The 23,989-nt window shown below is 47.4% G+C and overlaps 1 protein-coding gene across 10 annotated transcripts in view; it reads right to left on the reverse strand.

Annotated features, from left to right (window-relative positions):
- The window catches only part of TRERF1 (transcriptional regulating factor 1), a 206,396-nt gene that overhangs the window by 7,257 nt on the left and 175,150 nt on the right, over window positions 1–23,989 (reverse strand). For all 10 annotated transcript variants that reach the window (XM_061146710.1, XM_061146713.1, XM_061146709.1 and 7 more), the window contains 7 exons: window positions 22,955–23,021; window positions 21,585–21,724; window positions 21,357–21,460; window positions 19,760–19,835; window positions 11,706–11,794; window positions 9,734–9,847; window positions 2,439–2,639 (listed from right to left, as the gene is read on the reverse strand). In XM_061146710.1, the coding sequence (XP_061002693.1) occupies window positions 2,439–2,639; window positions 9,734–9,847; window positions 11,706–11,794; window positions 19,760–19,835; window positions 21,357–21,460; window positions 21,585–21,724; window positions 22,955–23,021 (791 nt within the window). The remainder of the gene's footprint in view (window positions 1–2,438; window positions 2,640–9,733; window positions 9,848–11,705; window positions 11,795–19,759; window positions 19,836–21,356; window positions 21,461–21,584; window positions 21,725–22,954; window positions 23,022–23,989) is intronic.

Genomic DNA, 23,989 nt, shown 5'->3' on the forward strand with positions numbered 1-23,989 from the left:
AATACCACAAACACAAATGCTGTGCCAACATCAACAACAAATCATTGTTATGACCAAAAACTGGGGGCTCAACCCAGAGCCTCCAACACACATGGAGGTCATTGGGCCATCTCCCCTCTGGGAGATTCTACAGATTCCATCTGTAGAAGGAGGGGGTTTGGATCAGCTTTCCAACATTTTTTTCAGCCAGAAACTTCCTTCCACTTTTCCCCCTTTATTTTTCCCTCCTCTTTCCTTTTTTTTTTACTTAAAAAATCTTATTCAAAAGCTCAAAGTTAAAAGCAGAGGTGCTCTGGCTGAAAGAGACAGCATCCCAGAACTGGGTCTCTTTGCTCAGCTCTGTCTATCTCCCCTAGGAATCCCTAGAACCCTAAGAGACACAGCTCTGAAAACACTGATTAGCTGCTCTGCTCTGTTCTGTTACATCTAAGCCCCAGTTAGTAGCGCAGTGCTGAAGCCACATTTCAGACCCCCAGATTCACTGCAGGATGATAAAAAGGGGAATGACCCAGTCTTTTGAAGCTTGCCATACAGCATGGTTTCCCAACCTCAGTATTGCTGACATTTTGGGCTGGATGACTGTTTGTTGTGGGGCTGTCCTGTGCATCATGGGATGTTTAGCAGCATCCCTGGCCTCCACCCACCAGATGTTAGGAGCACCTCCCCAGATGTGACAAAAAAGTCTCCCTCTGGACATTGCCAAATGTTCATGGGTAACAAGATCATTCTCCAGTGAGATTCACTGCTGTAAAGGGAAGTGATCCACCCCCTGAATTCCTAGAGCCCTGACTTCCAGATCACTAAATGCACTAGCTAATGCAAGTACTCACTGAACCACCCAGCCACAGATGGTTGCTGTGTTAAGTTCATGAGTTCTATTTATAGTCTTGCAGGGAAAAAAATCTTTGGTTGATTTAGCAACCAAAACTTCCATGGTTAGGTAATGAATAAAACCAACACACTTTTTTTTTCCCTGTTGTTTTTTTGAAGTCACGAAAAAACATTCATCCTGCTGAGCATTTTTGATTGGGTAAAGTAAAAGATGATTCCCCTCACAGGAAGAATTTACTGTAGACCCAAACTGTGAACAGAGGAAGAAACCAATTTCTAAACAAATTCACCAAAAATTCCGTCATTTAAAGTCACTTTTTGAACAAAAGTGTTCTATACAGTATGGTAATGATGGAGTGAAGCAATATAGGTCTTTAAACATCAAAGACAGAAACAAGCTAGCAATTTATGTTCTCTTCAAAGGTAATGCAAGATGTATATATCATTTTTTTTTACTTCTTCATTTTTTTCTTAGATGTGAATCAAGTGAATTTCAGCTTTGGAGTCTAAAATATTTGAAAGACTGCTGCTATCTTCATCTAAGTGACAGACTCAATAAACAGCATTCAATACACTCTGGAAAAGAGTGTTATCCTATGTAACACACAAGCGGAGATAAGCATTAACTTGGGGGAAACAGGGCTTCATATGAAAGGAACAATATTCTAATTTTTTTTGCATAATGCCTCTAGAACTTGCCTGTACAGATGTGTACAGCTTTAAGAAACCTGATTTGTGAAAAGCTCAACAACTCAGATGAGTAGGAGACCAGTGGCCTGGAGTAGGAAATGGCAACCCACTTCAGTATTCTTGCCTGGAAAATTTCATGGACAGAGCTATGGGGGTCACACGAGTCGGACACAATTGAGTGACTTTCACTTCACAGGAGACCAGTGGAGGATTGAGAGTCCAAAGTTAACAATTTAAAAAATCTATTCTTTAAAATACACAGTGAGCCTTATATCAGCCAGTACAGATTCTGTAAGGCTTTAGCACTACAAATGATCAAATGGTGAACTGGTTTTATTTTAGCAAGATGATGCTTCTAACATACTTATTAATAAAAAGTACTAGGTTAAGTAATTAAACAGACATGCTTTCAGCCTGTTTACATGATTAATTTGCTTAGTAAATCTTTTTTTTGCTTCCCTCAAAGAGTACGAAGATAAACTTCAGCCAAATCTTTCTAATTATGCCATAAAAGGAGACTCCTTCTCTGGGGGCTCTTCAATGGCATTTGAATGCATGTTTCTAGGGCAAGCCTGGTGTGATAGCTCAGAGGAGTGGGAAGGCACCAAGAAACGGGCAGTGTGAGTTCTGGAGGCCAAGGCCACTGCAGAGCCGGAATCAACTGCTTCCTGAGGCCAGGAAAGGACTTGTATCCTCTGAGCATGTGGCACAGTGTTTGACTCTGCTTGACTCCAGAAATATCTGTGGGCCAAACAAGTAAATGGACGAAAGAAAGAAAAGTATGGCCATGTGGACTTCGCTGCCCAGCTTCACTGCTGGAAAAGCACCCTCCTTTGTAAAATGCATCGTCTCTTTTAGCCGACTATACACAGGGCTCTCACCAGTCCCAGATCCTTGGAGGACGCAGAGACACTTACCGCCCCGCAGTTGGGCATTTCACAGATGAAGGAGCCCGAGGGCTGGCCCAGGGCCTGCAGCGGTGGCCCCTCTGCGGGAGCCAGGACCGGGCCCGGCGGCGGCTCCGGGGACTTGGGCAATTCACTCTCCTCTTCTCTTGTGGATTTCCTGTCTTCTTCCGGATCCTCCTCCTCCTCTACCTCTTCATCTTCTTCACTCGTCTGGTGTTAAGGGAACACAAGAGAAAGGGGGGAACCCCCCAAATGACATTTTTAGTGATGAACAGAACCCAGGGGCCAGGGAAGGAGAGAGGGCCAGGATGCTGGGGCTGTGGCAGCATCTTTGTGCATGAGAGAGTGGCTGGCAGAGGACTCTCAGGAGGGACAAGGTTGGCCACCGGACACCTGGAATTCTGAGAGCAACCAAGTCCCCGAGGCCCACTCTGGGTCCCCTTATCACTTATAAAAAAAAATATGCTAAGGCAGACAGGAGAGATTTTTCTACGTAGAGTTTCTCCCTCTTGTTGGAGACCAGCAGAACATGACATCGACCAAAACCCAGGCAGGCTGCCCCACTTGTAGCTGCTCTGCCTTCCCAGGGGAATGAGAAGGATTTTTCAAGCAGAAATGACACTGTGGAACTCCGTTGGGCAGAGACCAAAGCCATATCATTATATTTTTTAAATTTCTACTTATTTTGGCTGCACTGGGTCTTCATTGTGGCTCGAGAGTTCTCTACTTGCAGGCTTGATCCCCGACCATGGATCAAACCTGGGCCCCCTGCATTGGGAGCATGGAGTCTTAGCCATTGGATCACCAGGGAAGTCCCCATGTTTGTTTGTTTTTTTAATTATTTTGTTTTTAATGGAAGGATAAATGCTTTTCACTATTGTGTTGGTTTCTGCCATACATCAACATGAATCAGCCATATGTATACATATGTCCCCTCCCCCCATGATTTGTTTTTAAAGGCTTTCTATCACACTTCCTTGCAAGATGCCCAAGATATTGATTTGACCTTCAGCAGGCACATGACCCACAGCATTCTGATGTGCTCCTGCTCTGTTCTTGTCAGAATATAGGATCAAAGAGTGAACCACAAGGACTCTGAAAAGGGGCAGAAATGTAAGGGGACTGGATATTTCCTTTTACTTATCATTTTTTTTTTGTTTGTTTGTTTCTGGTCATAGGCTCTTGAAGAAATGCCTTTCAGAGGCACTCTATAAAAAAGAACAAGAGAAATATTTCTATGAATAATTATCCTCTCTGCAACTGTGTCCCTTCTGTCTACTTCAAAACAGCAACAGATGAATTAGGTAGAAGATTCTGACCATCCTTTAAGTTAACAAGACAGTTAAAGGAGCAGCCTGGAGGAGGTACTGGGTGGGCTGGGAGGGAGGGCAGGAATCTAGGTGGCCCTTTCATTGAACTGAGTGCCCTATTTTGCAATCTCCATCCGCATGAGGAGGCAGGCTGAGGAGGGCTTGCTCCTAGGGCCTAGAAGGACTGAGGACCAAGGATGGGAACTCTGTTCCAGCAACCTCATTTCAGCTTCTGTATCACAGCACTTCATGGTGTATGAAGTGTTTTCACATTTGCTATGCCACTGGATAGACTGTAAACAGTCCACCTGTTTAACAAATGAGGAAACAAGATGGGGGTGGCCAGCTGCCTCCCACCCTGATGGGTCACTGGTCTCTGCTGGGCTCTCTGCACACGCACTGCTTGAAGCATGGGGGCTCCAGTTTGGTTAACCCTGGACAGCGATGCAATGCTGGTTGAGCTTATGAGTCTTAGAACCTGGAAGCCAGAACTCCTGGGATCCAGAAACCACCAGGTTTGTTTTTCCAGTTTGGATTGGAGATGGGAGTGAAAGACAATCCCAGTAATATGGGCATTTAGCACACTCTTCACTCATTCCATTTTAGCCTTATTTAATATGGTATATGGGGCTTCCCTGGTGGCTCAGATGGTAAAGAATCTGCCTGTAGGGTGAGAGATCAGGGTTCAATCCCTGAGTCGGAAAGATCCCCTGAAGAGAATGGCTACCCACTCCAGTATTCTTGCCTGGAGAATTCCATGGACAGAGGAGCCTGGCAGGCTACAGTCCATGGGGCTATGAAAAGTTGGACACGACTGAGCAACTAATACTCACTCACTCACAATTTGGTATATATGCCTATTTGAGACCATGTATTAATAGGGTATACTTAAGAAATTATGCCAGTTTCCAGTGGGTTAATTAGGATTACTCAGTAATGACTACGTTTGCTGAAAGACTTCAATAAATACAGATATAGGCTTAATTTATTTTACAGAGTGATTTATAATATAAACTTATAATATCTTACTAGTTTAGGACAGACAGGTTGATTTCACTTAAATGGCCTTAGTCTAGTATGAATCCACCACCTTCCAATCTCAAAGAATTTCAGGTAAAACCATGTTATGTCAAACCCCATGGGTTCACTCCATTCCTTTACAGAACTGGAACTTTATGGTGTCAAGTATCAGGTTATTAAGCAGACCAGGGCCTACAGCTCACCATTTAAAGTAAATTACACAGTAACTTTCAATGACAATGGCATTTATTTCATGGCAGTTGTTATAATTACAATTTTCTCACCATGCCATTGTTTGGGCTTAAAAGCTCTTAGAAAAAAAGTCCCAGGGAGCCATTAAATTACAGATTAAATTATACTGTCCTGTGATTATATATGTCTCAGGAATGCAGACAGCTTTTAATTCAAATGACAATCTATGCATGTTCACAAAATGATTTATCATCAAGCCAAAGGGCTCATCAAGGTGACTAATAGATGCAAAGACAGGGGACGAAACCCTAACATGTAGGACTCTGTATCAACAAGTTGGCCATTTTGTGATGTATTGTGAAAAGGAAACACTTGGTAATATTCCAAACCTGGTAGAAAGGTAGGCAAATACAGGGCCGCCAGACGGTTACATATTACACAAGGTGCTCAAAAACTTTGAGAGTCCAAGTAAGAATTTGTTGAGGAGGAGGAGATTTTTATTTCTCAGGCCTGCAAATGGCATTTGTATTATGAGAAATTTACAAGTTAAAACACAGATGCTCAACAATCCAAATTTCTTCAATGACACACATTTGAGTGTTACAGTCACCAATGAAAGATGTTGGTGATGACAACACACTGAAGGCCTGCTTTGGATCAGGGACTACACACAGACACACACACTGCTAGTTCTCACAAAATCTCTGCATATTTTTTTTCTTCTTATTTTTTTTTCCTTTTTTTTTTTTTGGCAATGACATGCAGCTTACAGGATCTTAGTTCTCTGACCAGGGACTGAACCTGGGCCCTCAGCATTCTGGCAGTGAAAGCATGGAGTCTTAACCACTGGACCACCAGGGAATCCCCTACAAGTTTTTATTTTTTAAACAAATAAGAAATTTGGCAGAGAACCGATTTTCCCAAGAGCACACAGCTGGTAAAGAAGCTGAATTGAGATTTAAATCCTGCACCGTCTGATTGTAAAACCTCAGCCTCCACTCCTTGCCTGCCTGCACATGTCCATAGACGCACATCTGTCCATCTGGGCATGGCTTAGATTTTCAGCTCAAACATAGAGCTTTTAAACCTCTCAAAACCATTAGAACCAGCTGCTTTTCTGTGTCAAAGGGAAGAGGGATGTTTCCCAGGCCCCTTGTCAGCAGACCCTGCTGCAGGTAACTCAGGCCAAGGACCTGGGGAAGCTGTGCTCCTGGTGCCCTGACTGCTGTCTTCCGAAGTCAGTTACATTTCTCAGCTGGTTTCTTGAATTGCGCTGAATTTTGCTCCTAGTCAGACCCACGGATTTACCCTGAGTCGGGGCAGGAGCCTGGGCAGGAGACAGGACGGTGTGGTCAGCACTTCCCTCCCACCTCCTCAGCAAAGCACACCTTGGCCCTCTCTTCTGCCCAAAAGGGTGGGAGAGGAAAGCCAGAAGTCAAGTCACCTGCGAGGTGAGCGATGTGCTATGCTGACCTCCTGGCCCCTCAAGAGCAGTTACTCCCCATCCTCTTTCATCACCCTTCTCCCCGGAAAAGTCCCTGAGCTGCGGACTGTGTTCCATCCAGGGGGAATAGTCACCTGTCCCTTTAATAAATTAGTGAGCACACACGGTCAGGAGAGCTACCCAGGTAGACCCTCAGGACCAAGAGCAGGGCCCCCTCCCGGGACGGTGCCTCCTACACCCTCTCTGTCCTTGCCTGTTCCTAGTTTTCATCTCCACTTGGCAACTGGTCCTCAGAAGGTGGACTGTGGGACTTCCCTGGTGGTCCAGGGGCTAAGAATCTGCCTGCCAATGCAGGGGACAGGGGTTCGAGCCCTGATCTGGGATGATTCCACAGGCTGCATAGCAACTAAGCCCGTGTGCCGTAACTACTGAGCCCACACGCTCTAGGGCCCATGTTCTGCAACAAGAGAGCCACTGCAATGAGAAGCCTGGGCATCACAACTAGAGAGTAGGCCCCGCTTGCCGCAACCAGAGAAAGCCTGAGTACAGCAACAAAGACCCAGCGCAGCTGAAACACAAATAGGCGCTGAGTCATCTCTGCACATGGCTTTTTCTTCTAAGCTCACAGGTCACAGGTGCGGCACACCTGACCCAGCTTAATGCCAGCCCCTGGCAAATAGTCCTAAGAAGGTGGGGTGCCTGGAGTGCCATCTTAACCCTTCCTCCTGGGTCTGAGGCTACACGCTGGCTTGGGCTTTTCCACCCACCCGCGAAGGCCTGCTGGCCCCAGATGGCGCCTCTGCCTCCGGTAGTGACACCGTCTTCAGCAGCCCTCCTCTGCTCAGAACCCCCTGGTTCACCCCATCTCCTCCTGGGGAGCTCATGGAGGGATTGCTGCCATGACCCAGAGTGACTCCTAGCTGGGAAACATTTTCACTCATTCACTCAACAAACATTTACTGAGTGCCGATACTATGCCAGGCACAGTCCTGGGCACTTGGTAACACCCAAGCCAAAGGTCTGCCTTAGGAAACCATAGCTTCTGATTTTGCTCTCCTCTAAAACATGACTCTGAACATTCCAGAACTGGAAGGGACCGTCCAGATCATCTAAACCATCAGCCCCATTTTACAGGTCAGTAAGCTTAGGGGCCAGGTCTTAGGTCTCCCAGGCCGGGACTCTTTGTGCTTCCTCATCTACTGTCTACCCCCTCAGAAAGCAATGCTCTGTGTGACCGTGGGCAAGCCCCTTCTCTTCTCTGGGCCTCAACCTTCTGCCTGACGACTGGAAGAGCTGGATAAGAGAGAGTTCCTGAAGGTCATACCTAATATTTTCCGGTTCTCACCTCCCAGTGTTTTTTAAAGACTTGAAGTTCACGGTAAGCTTTCTCTTCAGGTATGCCACGTCTTCCAAACGGTAACATTTGCCCTGGGCCAGGGGCCGAGGCCAGTCAGCAGCCCTGGCTCACCCGCAGCACTAAAGACACAGCGAGGACTCAGTTTCTTTTAGCGGACTGAACCAGAAGAGATCACGCTGCTTTATTTTAAACATTAGCCACATGTGAGAAAAAGGCTATTCAGATGTAAGGCATCACTACTTAAGCCAGTCAAACAACAGTCCTGATCATAAGAATACTGCCATCTCTCATCAAATGAATGGTAATACCATTCTATTCTACAGATGTCTAATTTTTTTATTTTATATTTGGGTCCACATATAACTTTAAATATGTGTTTATATTTTGTAGCCAGGATCAAATTCTTAGGAACTCAGGCTTCAAAACCCTAATGACTCCAGGTGTTTTTACTTTCCAGAAGGCACAATGGTAAAGAATCCGCCTGCCAGTGCAGGAGACGCAAGAGGTATGAGTTTGATCCCTGGATTGGGAAGAACCCCTAGAGTAGGAAATGGCAACTCACTCTAGTATTCTTGCCTGGAGAATTCCATGGACAGAGGAGCCTGACAGGCTACAGTCAGGGGGTCGCAAAGAGCTCAACATGGCTGAGCACACACACATGCATGCATGTTTTTACCCTTCTGTAAGAGGATTAGCATTTGCTTGCTCCTGAGTCTTACACAGGGGAGTTAGTCCCAGACAACACACTCACCAGCCTTTGCCCATGGCTAAGTTACCTAGGCTCTGTGCCTCAGCTTCCTACCTCACAGAATTGGTACGAGAAGTAAACGAATCATTATTTGTCAAGTCCCTCCTAGTACAATGCCTGGAACGTATGAAGTGCTATGTGTAAGTGTCTGTGAAAGAAATTAACCTGCATATGTGCTAAGAACATTTATGCATGGATACAATTAGGAATAAAAGTATAATTGTAAAATTCATGATATTTACGAATTTGAAACCATTTCGCTAATGGCTGCAGACTGGAGTTTAGTAATCTGTTGTAAGACATAATTTCTACATACACGTATGTGTTTTCCACAACATGTAAGATTTTCCTTGGCTATGGATGCAGAGAAGAGAGTTAACCACAAGGACAAAAGCAGTAGCCATTTCCAAAGCCACAAATAAGGGGTTTGGAGAAAATTTCAATCTTGTGATGCCTTTAGTAGGTTCTTCATCTTAATCTTCAGACAACTTTGGATTTGTCTGCTAATGAAGGAAATATATCAAGGATAAATGGTGATGTGAGGACCAGAATAATCCACGCACTGCTAATCAGCTCGCCAATGACAGAGGGTTCCTGGCGCCATCTAGAGGTCAAAGCTGCTCCTTGCGCATGCTTCATAGAAGCTGTGTAAAATCCCCAACGTTTCTGGCACCGGGGACCAGTTTCATGGAAGACAGTTTTTCCACAGACTGGGGGTGGGGTAGGGGGATGGTTTGGGGATGATTTTAGCACATTACATTTATTGTGCACTTTATTTCTACTATCATTACATCAACTCCACCTCAGATCACCAGGCATTAAAATTCCGGAGGTTGGGGACCCCTGTTCTAAGGCATGTTAATTTTCTGTGAGGAGAACTATTGTGGAAGGATCAGGAAGGCCTATGCCAGGACACCAGGGTGCCTCTTAAAAACCACACACGTCAAGCCTGGGACCACCACAGTTTAACTCCCCTGGCACCTACCTGCCAGAACGCAAGCCAGCCCTCACCTCCTTCACCGATCACTGGGCTGCAGGTCAAACTGGAAGCTGCCCTTCCCTTGCCTAGTTATCCCAGGAAGTCAAGGCCTGAATCCTGACTGGGAACTGGCCCATCACCCACTCACCGCAGCTGCCTGGCAGTAAAGCCAAGCCAAACACCAGCCATTTATGAGCCTGGGCGTGGGGTGGGGGTGGGGCCCGCAGAAGCAACACCCGGGCGCCTTCACTCACCACACAGTCGTCGATGATTTCTGAGAGCCGTGTCCGGTGTTTCCTCCCCAACCTCATGATTTTTTTCCACGTGTAATAGTACTCTACACACTGAGCCACCGTCTTGGACTTCACCTGTCGGGAAAACCATCTCAAGATCAGCTCTGGCAGTGGGCAGGGTGCAAGGCAGCCAGTTTTCATGCAATTTTAAGTTTGGAATAGGTAGGAAGTTTACGCAGTTAAATAAAAACATGTACATGGTGGAAAATCTCCTCCCTAGCCCTGTTCTCCAGTCATCCATTCACCCGTTCCCTCCCCACCCATGCAATTCAGCTAGCCTCTCTTGTTCATATCTTGGGGGATGTTCCAGAATTTCTCTACATGTATACCAACACCACAAAGATATATTCCTCCCCACCATTTTGCCTCACACAAGGTAGTACACTATATGTACTGTTCTGCATCTTGACTTTTTCACAAGAGGGCTTGGAGATTTTTTTTCACAACCATCCATAGCAAGCTCCCTCCCTTTTTTTAACCCACCAGAGCAGCATGCTTTTTCAAATGCTTGAATGAGTTTGGCTCTCCAAGTTGCTGACCTTCAAAATCTATTTATGAAAAATGTTCCTTAGTAATCGAACAGGAATATAAGGCAAAAGTTATGATGACAAGAGCTTAGTGTTTGCAGAAAACAAGTCTTGTCCTGCTCTCCCCCAAAGGGGCAAAGGTAAATGTGTTTTAAAGAGAAAAAAATTCCTTTGTTTAGTTCACAGTTCTCTAAGCTCAAAGTGGGGTTCAATAATGTGAGTTTTCTGGAGGCAGACTGGCTGTCCACCCACACAGTGAAGAGTAAAAAGGGCACCTTCCAGATATCTGGTCTCCTCAAAGTTGTCCCCTCACACAGACCTGATATAGTGAATTTCTACATTAGAGTTGCCCAGGGAGGGAAGATAGTGTCCCAGAGAATTCTGGTTTAAAATCCTGAATTGCCTGGTGAGCATGTCATGTGAATCCATCATCACTCAACAAGGTGTGGGACCTTTAAGAAACAATAAAACCTAGGACAGGAGGGGGTGATTTAGGACAGATGGGAGCTGCTGGAACACAGGGCAGCAGAGTGCAGTGGCCTCCAAGACAGAGTAAGGTGGGTGCGAATTCAGATCTGAAGATGGAGGCAAGTCGGAGAAAAACTCCACCTATTTCCGATTCTCACTCACTCAAGGCCCAGGGTTAAGGACAGGAGACAGGAACCCAGGACAACACTGAGGCCCAGCCCAGAGCCAGCGGCAGTTGTCCTCTGAGACCCTGTTCTACTTGGACCTGAGCATTTTCGTGACCTTAATAACTCAGTATGGTTCCACCATTCATTGGTTGGCTAAAACACTCTGAATCATTGTAACTTCTAGCCTAAACCACCTCTCAGCCAATTAAGGCCTATTACATTTATTATATGCTGGACAAAATGCTATTTCATCTTGGTGACAGAACTCTCTTTTGCTGCCAGATGCTGTATATGTAACATTTTATTGCTATTATTACTGTCCTTATAATCAGGGGACCCACAGCAGAAACTCTGCTACCAGCTAGGGGCAGGGCTCATACTCTCGCTTCACTGGATCCCCCCTCCTCCCACCATATTCTGTCAGAAACATGATATATCTGTCAAACACACATGAAATAAATTATGTAAACTGAACCAGCAGCCCCAAGCTTATTTTATTCTGATAGAAATTATAAATCACACATCTTTATTAAGATAAAAATACCCTTCCCCACCACTGCCACATCCAAATAATCTATGCCCTCCTCCCCCCACCTCCTCAACACCTGGGCCCTGCCATCCATAACAAATACCATCCTTTACCAACAAAAGAGGGAAGACATTGTTTTGGTGACAGTCTTAAACCATCAATAAAATAATTCTATATGTATCTTTACGTGTGCAACTTCCCAAATTTGGTTTCAAGAGAGCAGTGGGAAAAAGCATGCTTACCATCTTCTGTACAAAAATAAAGTCTTTGCTGTAAGTGGCTAGTGCTTTATTAAACAGTTTTCTTTCTAGGGAGGTCCACTTGTCCGAACCTACAACAAAACACAAACTTCATAAAAAAACAACCCAGTTCTTCCCACTTGTAGTTGCTGGTTCACTTAGTGAAGTTACAAACTACAACTGTTCGGTGTGTGACATGTAAATACCTGCTCTACACTTTCTGAACAAAAAGCCAGTGCAGTGTAATGGTTAACAACCCTGCCACCTGGGTTCAAATCTCAGCCGTGGCTCTGACCTTGCCAAGTTACTGAACCTAAGACTTGGTTTCTTTACCTATGAATGGGAATAATTCTGAGTGTCTCCACCTCTTAGAGGACTTTTGTGAAGGTTAAAGAAGGTAACTCCCTAAAACTGTCTCTTAGTATCTGGAAAATCATGAGCACTCGGCAGATTTTAGCTAGTTTTAATATAATTAGGGAGGGCAAGCATTCATGTAGTAAGTGCTCCTCGTGCGTGCTGGACTCAACAGTCTAGTGGGGAGAAAATCAGGAGGCAGTGCATTTAAGGGGATGACTGCAAGGATGAGGGCAGGGATTGGGTGCCAGTGGGGCACAAAGGAGGAACACCAGACTCAGAGAAGCTGGGAAGGCTTCCAGGAAGAGAAAAGACCTGAGTAGGGTTTAAAAAGACACAGAAGCAAGTCAGGCAAGGAGATGGAAGGACTTCTCTGGTCGCCCAGTGGCTACGGCTCTGCGCTCCACAATCAGGGAGCCCAGGTTCAATCTCTGGTCGGGGAACTAGATCCTGCATACCACAGCTGAAGATCCCACATGCCACAACTAAGACTTGGTGCAGCCAAATAAAAAATAAAATAAATAAATGTTTAAAAAGAAGGAGATGGATGGGAATTCTGGGGAGAGGAAGTGGCGAGTGCACAGTCAGAGCCAAGTAGTGAGAGGATAGATTTCATTCACTTATTCGGCAGATATTTATTAGATATTTAGATCGCTGGGTGGAGAGGATCTCCCGGAGTAGGAAATGTCAACCCACTCCAGTATTCTTGCCTGGAAAATTCCACGGTCAGAGAAGCCTGGTGGGCTACAGTCCAGGGTCGCAAAGAACAGGAACACAGCTGAGCAACTGAGCACAAACACATGCAAGACACTAGCGGGGAAAAAAAGCTAATACTTATAAATGCTTACTATATGCCAGGTTCTAAGACCCTGAAAGACACTAGTCATTTGCTTCTACAGACAGCCCTTTAAGATTGATATTACTCCTACCCATTTTACAGATGAGGAAATGGAGGTGTTCAAGGAATAAGCAGTAATCTGGTATGGCTCAGCTACAGGGTTCCAGCAGAGGGAAGGCAGATGAGGCTGGGAGGTGAGAGGGACTGGTTCCTGACAAACCTGCAGACCAATGAGGAAGAGGCCCAGATGTGTCAGGCTGGCGCACCTGCCTCATGGCTGAGCTTGACATTCATGTCAAAGTAGGATATGCAGATAATCACAGAGAATGGTCCTGGTCTGTTTCCAAGCCAAGTCCTATTTCTGTGGGTTGCAGAGAAGGCTCAATTTCTGTGGCTGGTTAGCAGAAAACTCAGCCTCATTCTAATTTTTTGAATTCCCCATATCTCTGATTCTTTGGATGGTATATGCCTGGGCCTTTGACAGGCTTCTACTTTCAAAGCTGTAATCTCCAAACCATAGTATTTTTCCTTCCAACTAGGACAAGCCCAGATTTCCATTTTGCTATGGTTCACTGAGGGGCTGAAGTACGGAAAACCTGAATTGCTTCTTCCCTCAAAAGATTTGGTCTAAATCAGTTGATTAGATGAAACCATGCCTGGCAGGCAAGCAGGAGGTGAAGATCCTAGGATCCCTGAGAAAATATGATGATGATGTCATCACAGATGACATCGGTGATGTCAGCTCAGATTTCTGAAATAAACACCTCCGTGGGACCCCCTGAGGGGTCCTTAAGCCAAGAGCTCTGGCTCCAGTATAGAATACGCTCTCCACGTCGGAGCTGGTCCAGGTCTCTAAAAATCACCACCTGACTCCTGTGGTTTGCAAATTTCTCTGAAAGAAAAAGCAGCTTTCTGATTAATCCTCAGCAGAAGGAAGCATCTCCCACTGGTTCTAGAGACCAGGACATCTCTGGTTGTGCAAACCATCGTGACAGAGGAGAAGGAGGGCCAGGGCTCTGGTGAAATTCTGCTAGAGTGGGTGTGAGCAGAGGAGGTCGGTGGGATTTCAGGCTCTGGGGCATTTTCATCACCATTCCTCAAAATTCTTCCAACATTCAAGAACTTGGGCTCCTGGCTCCCATCTGCTCCCCTTGTCCAGAGGCAGAGACAGAAAGAGTGAAACAGAAAGAATGGAGCAACAATTGAACGACCACAGAGTCATGGTCCCTTTTAGGTATCCATCAAAACAGTAAAGAGAGATCAGAGAGGCAATGGTGTAAATGAAACAAGACAGGGACGTCACACCAGTCGAGTCCTCCCACAGGCGTATAAGGATAGTTTTGTTCTGCCCTGATGCAGGTCCAGTCTGTGCAGCTCCAGGTTGCATCTCAGTTAGGAAGTTAGGGAACACTTCTTTTTTTTTTTTTTGCTGTGCTGAGTCTGTTGCTGCGCATAGACTTTCTCTAGTTTCGGTGTATAGGCTTCTCATTACAGTAGCTTCTTCTTGTTGTGGAATGCGGGCTCTAGGGCTTGCAGGCTCAGTAGCTGTGCACAGGCTTAGTTGCCCCGAGGCAAGTGGAATCTTCCTGGACCAGGGATCAAACCCATGTCCCCTGTATTGGCAGGCGGATTCTTAACCACTGGGCCACCAGGGATGTTGGTTAGGGGACATTTTGCTGATGATACCCCTCCCAATGAGATGAGGAAGAATCCTTTCCACCCCCAGCAGGACCCTATGTTTCCCTAGTCAAAGTGCAGCTTTAAACCCTCATGAGACACTCAAAGGCCATGTGGCCTTCTCAGGTCAGCACCCAGCCTCAACGGTGGGTACACTTGCTCCCACCCCACACCAAGCTCATCACTGGATTACTGCCCAAACCACAGTGTGAAGTCCCCAGGTCTGTCTACTTGTAAGATGTCCCTTCATGTTCCCAGATGGCTTGCCAGTTGTAACCCCACAAAGAGAAGTCACTTCCTGGACCATCTGTTATGGGGGATCCTCAAGCTTCATAGGGGAAGGAGGTCTGCTCCCCATCAACTCTCTGGTGGTTTGAGTTTTTTAAAAAAAATTTCTCTAGTTGCAATGAGCAGAGGCTACTTTCTAGTTGCGGTGTGTGGGCTTCTCATTGCGGAGTACAGCCTCTACGGCTAGCAGCCTTCAGTACTTGTGGCTTGCAGGCTCCAGAGCACAGGCTCAGGAGTTGAGGTGCATGTGCTTAGCTACTCCTCACCATGTGGAATCTTCCCGGACCAGGGATCAAACTCATGTCTCCTACATCTTCACCACTGAGCCAGCAAGGAAGCCCTTCTCTGTTGGCTTTTAGGGCTGCTGCTCTGTGATGGGGTCTCCAGTCTTCCTGATCCCGGGGTGTGCACTCCACACCACCAGTGTCTGATTGAAGTGGGCTGCACCCTCTAGCTTTCCTCTCTGTGCTGGCCCGGACCCTGATGGCCAGGGCGGGGAGCATGTGCTCAGACGGTGAGAGATGGCTCTACTCAGCCCTAGGGTCCACGGTTTAGCACACAGGACTGTGCTGTGTGTGCGTGTCTGTCCGACAGGGGTGTCCATGAACTGAGAGACAGAGGCGGGGCCAGAGAAGCCCGTCCATTCTCACAATCACAGTAGCAGGTTCTTTACTGCACCCTGATCACGGATCACCCATGGGGCCAAGACTCTACTCCAGGTCTCTTGGGTGGAATTCTCAGGCCAAAGCCTGGTGTATAGACATAACATCTGAATGTGCTTATCCCAAATAATGAGGTCACTGTGCTGTGATTAAAAAGGGGCAACTTTAATCAGGAGACAGTATGCTGTGAACCTGGTTCTGCCACTTAACTCCTGTAAATTTACTTCTTTGAGCCTCAGTTTCCTCTCTTGTGATTTGGGGATCGTGACAGTCATGCAGTGCCTAACAGCGTCTGGTCCTAAGGAGGGGCACAGTGAACGTCTCAGATCTGGCCACTTGGACAGAAGATTCCAAATAAGTTTGCCGCGGTGGAAAACATGCTGTCCATGCTGACGTCCATGTTAGTGGCACTCGTGAAGCCCACTGGTCCCTGCCAGTGTTCCCTGTTGTGTGTGTACACTCACAGTGTTACTCCAGGCCGCTTGGCACGTGCACAGTCTTCCTTTCCCTGCCTCGAAATCCTCCTGTAATCTGTCGAGGTAAGGTACAGCATCTCTCCTCCTGGAGACTGTACGGCAGGAGGGTTCTCCCCATTCCAGGACAAGGTGTTTTTTTTTGTTTTAAGCCAGCTCTTCTTGGATTCTGTTTCTTGGACAAAGTCCAGGATAAAAATGCAAAAACCAAGGCAGGGGGTTGCCCCAACTTCTCACTTGGCCACCCTCTCTGAGATCATTGCTGTCCACTCATCACGTCCCTAGGGTCAGTGGGCTGACACCCTCCCCCTCCCCACCCCACACTCATTCATTCTCCCTGGGGATTCCTGGCTAGTGGGCTATTATCAGCAGGGGTCCCTAATAAGATGATTAAGCCTAATTACAAAGAGCCTAATTAACAGGAGGAAACTGGTGCTGGAACAGAATCCAGAGGAGAAATGTTCTGAGCTTCGGTTGCTGGGAAACAGGCTCTGGATGGTGGTGAAATTTGGGGCAATCTATAGCGAATGCAGGCAATTAAAGAGAGACCTGGAGGGGTGAGAGAAAGTTTGGGCACAGTGTCTTTTAAAGAGGGCCTTTCTGTCTTCCTTTCAATCTTTTAAAAACTGTTATTGATGCTGTCACAGAGATTACATAAGAAAGACATGTTCATTGCAGAAAAAGGAAGACTTGTTTTTATACCAGATCTTCATTTTGTGAAAGATTTTCCATGATGGGTAAAGGCTTAGTAATTTTTTTAGGGGTGCATGTGAACAGAGTGATACCAAAGTTCCCTCCAGAGGCAAAAGGCAGGGAGGCCTTGGTCTGAATCCAGAACCTGAGCTTGTCCACTAACCTCTCCAAGCAGCAAAGTGCATAGTAACTTGGTTCCTGCCCTTTGCGGGGGTCAGCCTCCAGCTAGCAACATGGGCTAAGAGTGCCCTCGAGGTGACTTCACAGCTGTGCTTCTTTCAAAGTATTCTCTGGAGAATGTAATTCTGTCTCCCCACCAAACTGGGGCAACTTCCAATTCATAGATCAGCCTCCCTCGACTGAATGGGTATTTCCTCCAGGTCTCTCCCATTTCTGGAGTCAGGTCAAGGTTCAGGACCCCGTGAGCGTCTGGGCTATGGGGGAGCCCATACGAGCCTCTGCTGAACTCTTGCCAAGAGTCCCAGGGCCAGCTCTGACTCCCCTCCACTCTGCGCCCATCTGCAGGAATGACCGGCTCAGCGGAAAAACCAAGGATGCTGGAAGTCCTCTAATCACAGCCAGGCATCCTCGCCCCCTTGACACCCCCATGCTCAAGCCTTCTCCACCCAATTCAGCTGCTGACTGGGAGCCACTGCAAACAACAGCTGCCCACACATGGGTGGAGGGTGCGGAGAGAAAGCTGGATCAGGCGCTTTGGTGTCAGTTTGAGAGCCCTGAAGGCCACGGCAACAGCACCACCCTCTGAGGATCTTAACAGAGCTCCTCCGGGTTTGCCGAGCAGCCCCAAATCTGTGTGAGCTGCCCACCCACACGGGCGTCTCTTCTGGGCCCCAGAACTGGCTGTTCTTCCCTCTTCTTTCTGAACTGCTTGGGGTGGGATGGGGTGGAAGGGCAGTCAGGAGTAAAGTCAGGGAAGTGATTTTCAAGGGCCCCTGTCTCTGTCTCCCCCAAAATTTAGTCTCCCCTCAAAGTCTTTCTACCTTCCCTCCAGGGCACAAGCCAGGGAGGTCTGACCTCTCTCTCTAGACAACTGGGAGTCTGGAGTTCAACCCTTCCAGTCTTGTCCGACTCTCTGTGACCCCATGGACTGTATAGCCTCCAGGCAAGAATACTGGAGTGGGTTGCCATTTCCTCCTCCAGGGGATCTTCCCAATCCAGGGATTGAACTCGCGTCTCCTGTGTCTCCTGCTTGGCAGGCAGATTCTTTACCACTGAGTCACCTGGGAATCAAAGTTTTTAGTCCTGTTTCAATGTTTTTGTTTTGTTGAGGGTGGGGGTAGTTTCCAGCCCATAGTTTTCCCATCTTTTTCATGTCATGACACACATTAAAAAAAAAAAAAAAAAAAAAACCACAATTGTTGCTTGGCATGCTGGAAAGAACCGGAGGGGATTTAGGTTCCAGACAAGGTTGCTCATTGTTGGAGCTGACCTGCCCCAAGGCGCCGGCCACCCCAGTCACCCCAGGGGCTAAGGGCAGTCGTGGCAGATGGTTGGGAAGTCTCACCCACTAAGCAAAGAAGCTTGACACAGGCTCCAGGAGGCTGGATGGCCTGTCAGGGTTTAATGGGCAGCAGATGACACTGGGAATTAAGAGAGGATTGAATTGTTTCCACAGCAGATTAGGGAGAACTCCCACATCTTCTAGCCACACTCAGGAAAGACACGGAGCAGGAAATGATGGAGACGATATTAAGAAACTGGCTCCTTGAGGCAGACAGTAGAGGTGGGGACAGGGACCCCTCTGAGAACACCGTGGCACCTGCAGAACAGCACTCCGCGGAGGCCACATCTGGCCACCTGGACCAAGGCCTGGAAAAGGCACCACTGGGTCCCCAGGGCCACTGACGTAGCACCTACCGTACAGGGTCCCCCCAGGCACCAGAGACACCTTCAAACGAATACCACCAAGGGGCGCTGGAGGATCCAGCCCTCTCTGAAACAGAGAACCCGGGTGGGCTCGCGGAGATGCCAGAATAGACTGGGCTACCGGTTAATGGAAATACAGACACTGACTTCAACTTCACTTGTCACCACAGGCTCCCCCACCTGTTTCCTTGTCTTTTCACCATTCTCACCACACTCAACTCTATCTAAAGTGTGTTCTCCTTTCCTCTTATTGGTGATGCCATCAGTAATCCACCCGCTTCTAAGACACTGTACATGCATGTGTATGTGTGTATCTATGCGTATATGTATATGTAAGTGTATATGTTCGTGTGTGTGCTCAATCGTGTTCGACTCTTTGCAACCCCATGGACGGTAGCCCACCAGGCCCCTCTGTCCATGGAATTCTCCAGGAAAAAACACTGGAGGGGGCTGCCATTTCCTATTCCAGGCGATCTTCCTGACCTAGGGATCGAACCCAAGTCTCTTGTGCCTGCATTGGCAGGTGGATTCTTTACCACTGGCACCACCTGGGAAGCCCCATGTGTATACGTGTAGGTACGTGTATACGTGTGCATGTACATGTCTTTCTCCTGCCATTCGTGTGACCTGTTTAATAACTGCCTCCTCCTCAGGCTCCAAACTGCACAGGGCAGGACTGTGTCAAAATCTGTCACTGTCACTTCCTCATCTTAAATTGTTCAATAAATGAACAATAATGGCTACTAGAATGTGCCAGGCATGAGGCTCCATATGCTGTCTCTAGTCTTCACAAAACGCCATAAGGGATGGAATATGAGCCCCACTTTATAGGTGAGGAAACCAAAGCCGCAGAGGGCAACGGGGAGCAGGCAAGATTGGATTCCAAAGCCGAGGGGCCGCTGTGAGTTGTTGCCTCTGTGCTCCACCCTCTGGGGCTCTCTCCCGCTGCCACACGCGGGGCTCCTGTCCGCTGCTGCCCAGCTCTTAGCACACCCAGGATGGGAGGAGACAGACAGACAAATGCCCAACAGCGACCAGTCAGTGGACACAGCTGCCCCGCTGGCTATGCCCCAGAGGCCCCAGGAAAACAAGTGGCACCGAGGACAGAACAGGTGCTCTCTGTTAGTAAAAGGGGACACAAGCAACATGCAAACAGTGAGCCCTGGCAGGGCTCCTGGCACCTACCGGCATAGTGGTAATTTGCTAAAGGATGACATTTTAACCTGACTGGTTTCCGCAACAGCAGCATTTCCAGAGCAGCCTGCAGACCCACGGGAGAGAAAAGGCAAGAGTCATTCATGGGGCTGTGTATCCTTGGAAGACCAACTATCCCACAAGGAAGATGAGCCAGCATGGCAGGGCCCAAGGTGGGGGTGCTGGAAGGAAAACAAGGGGAGACTCCCCTATTCGGGGTCCCCCTTCCAGTCAGCACCCAACAGGACTCATCATTCTAATACCTCCCCCGCCCATGCCTGCAGCCAGCTAGTCATGTCACAGAAACACAGGTGGCAGCCCAAACACCACTCCTTCCTTGGTGACGGCCCCGGCTTCAGAGATATGGTGGGGCCTCCTATGAATGGAGGCTGAGTCTCTGGGGAAGGGTTCTGAGGAAATGAGTGGGTGACTTGGAACTGTTTTAGCAGAAAAAAAAATTACATGTTTCATTACGACTGAACACAAACAGCTGTATTAGTAATAACTGTACTACACTCTGTCCTTCCAGGGAGCCTCGCAAAATAGCCTATTCAAATCTGCCTCCTTCAGCCTTGTTGGGGTTCTTTAAAAAGGGCACAAATGGAGTTGAGTAGTGGATGGTTTAGGGGCAGAGCAAGGCCTGGAATCTTGCTACTCCAAGTGTGGTCCATGGGCCAGCAGCCCGAGCATCCTCTGGGAGCAGGTTAGAAATGTAGCACCTTGGACCCCAACCTTCTGAACTGCTGCATTTTAACAAGCCTCTCCAGGGGATTCGTGTGCATGTTAGAAGTTTGAGAAGCACCGCTCTGCAGCACTGATCTTAAAAGGTCAAGGGGAGTTTTCCAGTGTTCTAGAGAATCTCTGAAGGGTATCAATAATCTTGTGAGAAGGTAGTACTGGGACATTTGTTTGCTTATGCATTTTCATAAACTTACAAAGCAAGAGGCTAGCTCTGGTATAAGAATCATGTATTTACTGAAGGGAAAGCTGAGGCTAGTGATGTAGTGCTCCAGCCACGGGTCCCGGCTGAGCAGGCAAATGATCAGCTCTGATTCTGGGAGAAGAGTCCCAACATCCTGGCCTAGGGATGCCAGAAACTGTGTCAAAAACGGAAGAATGACACGAGATGGTGTGCAGCAAACATCTCCCTTTGGTTAGGGCAGCAAATGGTTCTATGGACATCAAACTCTGATTTCCATGGTAGGGAAGAATGAACAGCAGAGAATGACAGGCTTTTTTAGGCCAAGTTTTGCTTCGGGAAGGCCTTCTACCTCCACCATTGCAAACCTGTTTCCTGATGTGAATTATGATTGCTAAAAAGAAATTCGAATTTCCCAAGACAGATGTTCAAATCATTATCACTGAGGAACAGATGTGTACACAGAAGTCCAACTGGAGGTTTTCTTGTAGGCTTTCAAATCCTGACCTACTCACTGAGATAAGGAATGTGGGAGGATACAATGACTGGTCGTCATCTTATGAGTTGGTTACATGGGACATGAGACAATACAGGAACTTGGGGAAATACTTTTCAGAATTTCCATATGAAGCGTATGAACTGGGAAGCCTCCTTTTCATGGTTCCTTACCATCACATCACCTTTGGCCTCGAAGAGAGAGTGCAAAGCAAATTCAGAATTGGTCCCTCCACCTGGCAACGCACTTGAACAGCATAAATTCAAGAGATTCTCCACTGTTGGGAACAAAGACAAGGCACTGCATCAGAGAGAGCTCAGTGTCACAGAATGATCCTAGAGCCAGAGGGCCCTGAGAGAAATCCAGCCCTTCCTGCCCAGTTCTTCCCAGGCTGTCAATACCTCTTTGCTGGAGGTCGTGGTTTTCCAGCTCTGGCCAGGGCTTCCATACTAGTGTGGCCCTGTGTGTGTCCTTGGCCAGGGCAGAGACATCCTGGAGTTCTGGGATCTCCGCTTGGAATCGGAAGCCAATGTTGATGCGTCTTTAAATCACAAGAAGAAAAACAGGAGTGTGGTCTTCAATTAGAGACCAAAGGTAACTGTCAGGGACTCAAAAACGAAGGAAATCAGTTCCTTCTGCAAGAAGAATGCAGGGGCATTTCCTCACAATGTGATCTGAAGATTCCAGGCATGACTTTTTCACTTGGATAAAGAACAGCTTGAAGATTGGGGAGAGATGCCACAGGAAGCAAGGGAGAAGCCTGGCTGGGGATTCTTATCTCCCTAGAGCTAGGGAGGGGCTTCCCTGTGGCTCAGCTAGTAAAGAATCCACCTGCAATGCAGGAGACCTGGGTTCGATCCCTGGGTTGGGAAGATCCCCTGGAGAAGGGAAAGGCTACCCACTCCAGTATTCTGGCCTGGAGAATTCCATGGACTATACAGTCCATGGGGTCACAAAGAGTCAGACACCACTGAGCGACTTTCACTTTCCCAGCTGGGACAGGGAGGGTGCTAATGCCAAGGGGACAGCTGCCCAGAGCATGGCCAAAGGTACCACTTGACCCAATGGAACAAATACAAAGTACTTATTTTATTTTTATCCTTTCAGGCCACTTTCACATAAATGATCCCATCTGAACCCCACAAAGGCCTGTGAGGTAAGCAAAGCAGTGATAAGTATTCCTACTTAATAGATGAGTTAACTAAACTCTACAAAGGTTAACTTGATCAAGATCAAATAATAAAATGGTGCTGGAACCAGGTTTCCTGATTCCTGACTCAATCTACTCACCACTCTACCAACTGGCCTCTTTTGCATTTATCCATGAAGAGAAAAAAAAAAAATTTTTTTTCTCTTCAATTATACCCCCAATTCACATATTTAACAAGCCCAATTGGAGGCCCAGCCAAGAATCTTAGGGAGGGGGTAAAGGAGCAGGGTGGTGGGTGGAGCCTCCTAGGGAGCTAGGTACCCTGAGAGAGATGTCACTGCAGACGTGAAGGCCTGTGGCCCCCAACTAAACTGGCTCATGGAGCTGGAGATGGGGACACTAAGGTTCTCTAAATATGAGGCTCCACATTTTTAAGGCCTTGAAATACTGGAAATGATAGGGTAACCATCATACTTGAGAAATACCAGGACCCTATAATTTCTACAACTTCTTGCCCAGTGGCCACTCGGTCCCCAGAAGTACTAGCTATACTTCTTAAAGCTCTCCCTCCCTTTTCTAGGTTGAGGCTTCTGTTCTAAAGAATAATTGGCTCTTGCTTACGGTTCGACATCAACGGTCTGCTCTCCAGGCCCCGGGGTGACCGTCAGGTTGCTGCCATCAATGCTGTCTGAAGCACAAAAATCAGAGGTCACTGGTCAGTAGAGAAGGTACAGAAGAAACTAAACGAAACAAGCAGTTACCTGAACAGTCATGGTGGGGCCCCTCTCCTACCCAAACCATGCAGGAGTTACCCCAGCAGTCTCTGAGGAGCTGGATTGTGGCAATGTGGCTTAGGGTTTCCCCATTTCTTAACACCTGGCTTCCCCGGTGGCTCACAGGGTAAAGAATCTGCCTGCAACACAGGAGGCCTGGGTTTGATCCCTGGGTTGGACGATCCCCTGGAGAAGGGAATGGATACCCACTCCAGTATTCTTGCCTGGAGAATCTCATGGATAGAAGAGCCTGCCAGACCACAGTCCATGAGGTCATGGCAGAGTCAGACACAACTGAAGCAACTTAGCAGGCACACACACACACTTCTCAGAGTAAGGGGAGGCCAGCTATTTCTCTGGTCTACTACTCTTTTTTCTTTTAAGTTTTTTTTTTTTTTGTCTGCACTGTGCAACTTTCAGGATCCCAGTACCCGGGCCAGGAGTCACACTTGGGCCCTTGGCAAGTGAAAGCCCCGGGAGTCCCAACCAATGGACCGCCAGGGAATTCCCCTGTTAAGCTTTCTTATTCTATGACATTCCTCTTGCTCTAGAAAGAGATTCTGCTGCAGGCCTTGATCTTTACACCGCGTGCTAAAATGTGGAGGTGTGGTCTTGCAGCTAATCCTATTTGTACGTGTACTTAGCACAGTTACTTTGGGTGTCTTAACACGATTCTCCACGGTGCACTTCGACTGTTTTTTTTTTTTTTTCCTCTCTCATCCCAGAGAAACCCTAATGAGCTTTATGCGTTGGTCTTCGTGGCCTGACTGTGATTCCCTTGAGGGTAAGTATTCTAAGAATTCCTAGCACGCAGCACACAGTCTGAGGCACCTCAGAGGTCTGTGGGCCACCTCAAAGGTCTGTGAGGTGAATGAGACAAGGA

Source organism: Dama dama, chromosome 7 (assembly GCF_033118175.1).
Source record: "Dama dama isolate Ldn47 chromosome 7, ASM3311817v1, whole genome shotgun sequence".
NCBI lineage: Eukaryota > Metazoa > Chordata > Mammalia > Artiodactyla > Cervidae > Dama > Dama dama.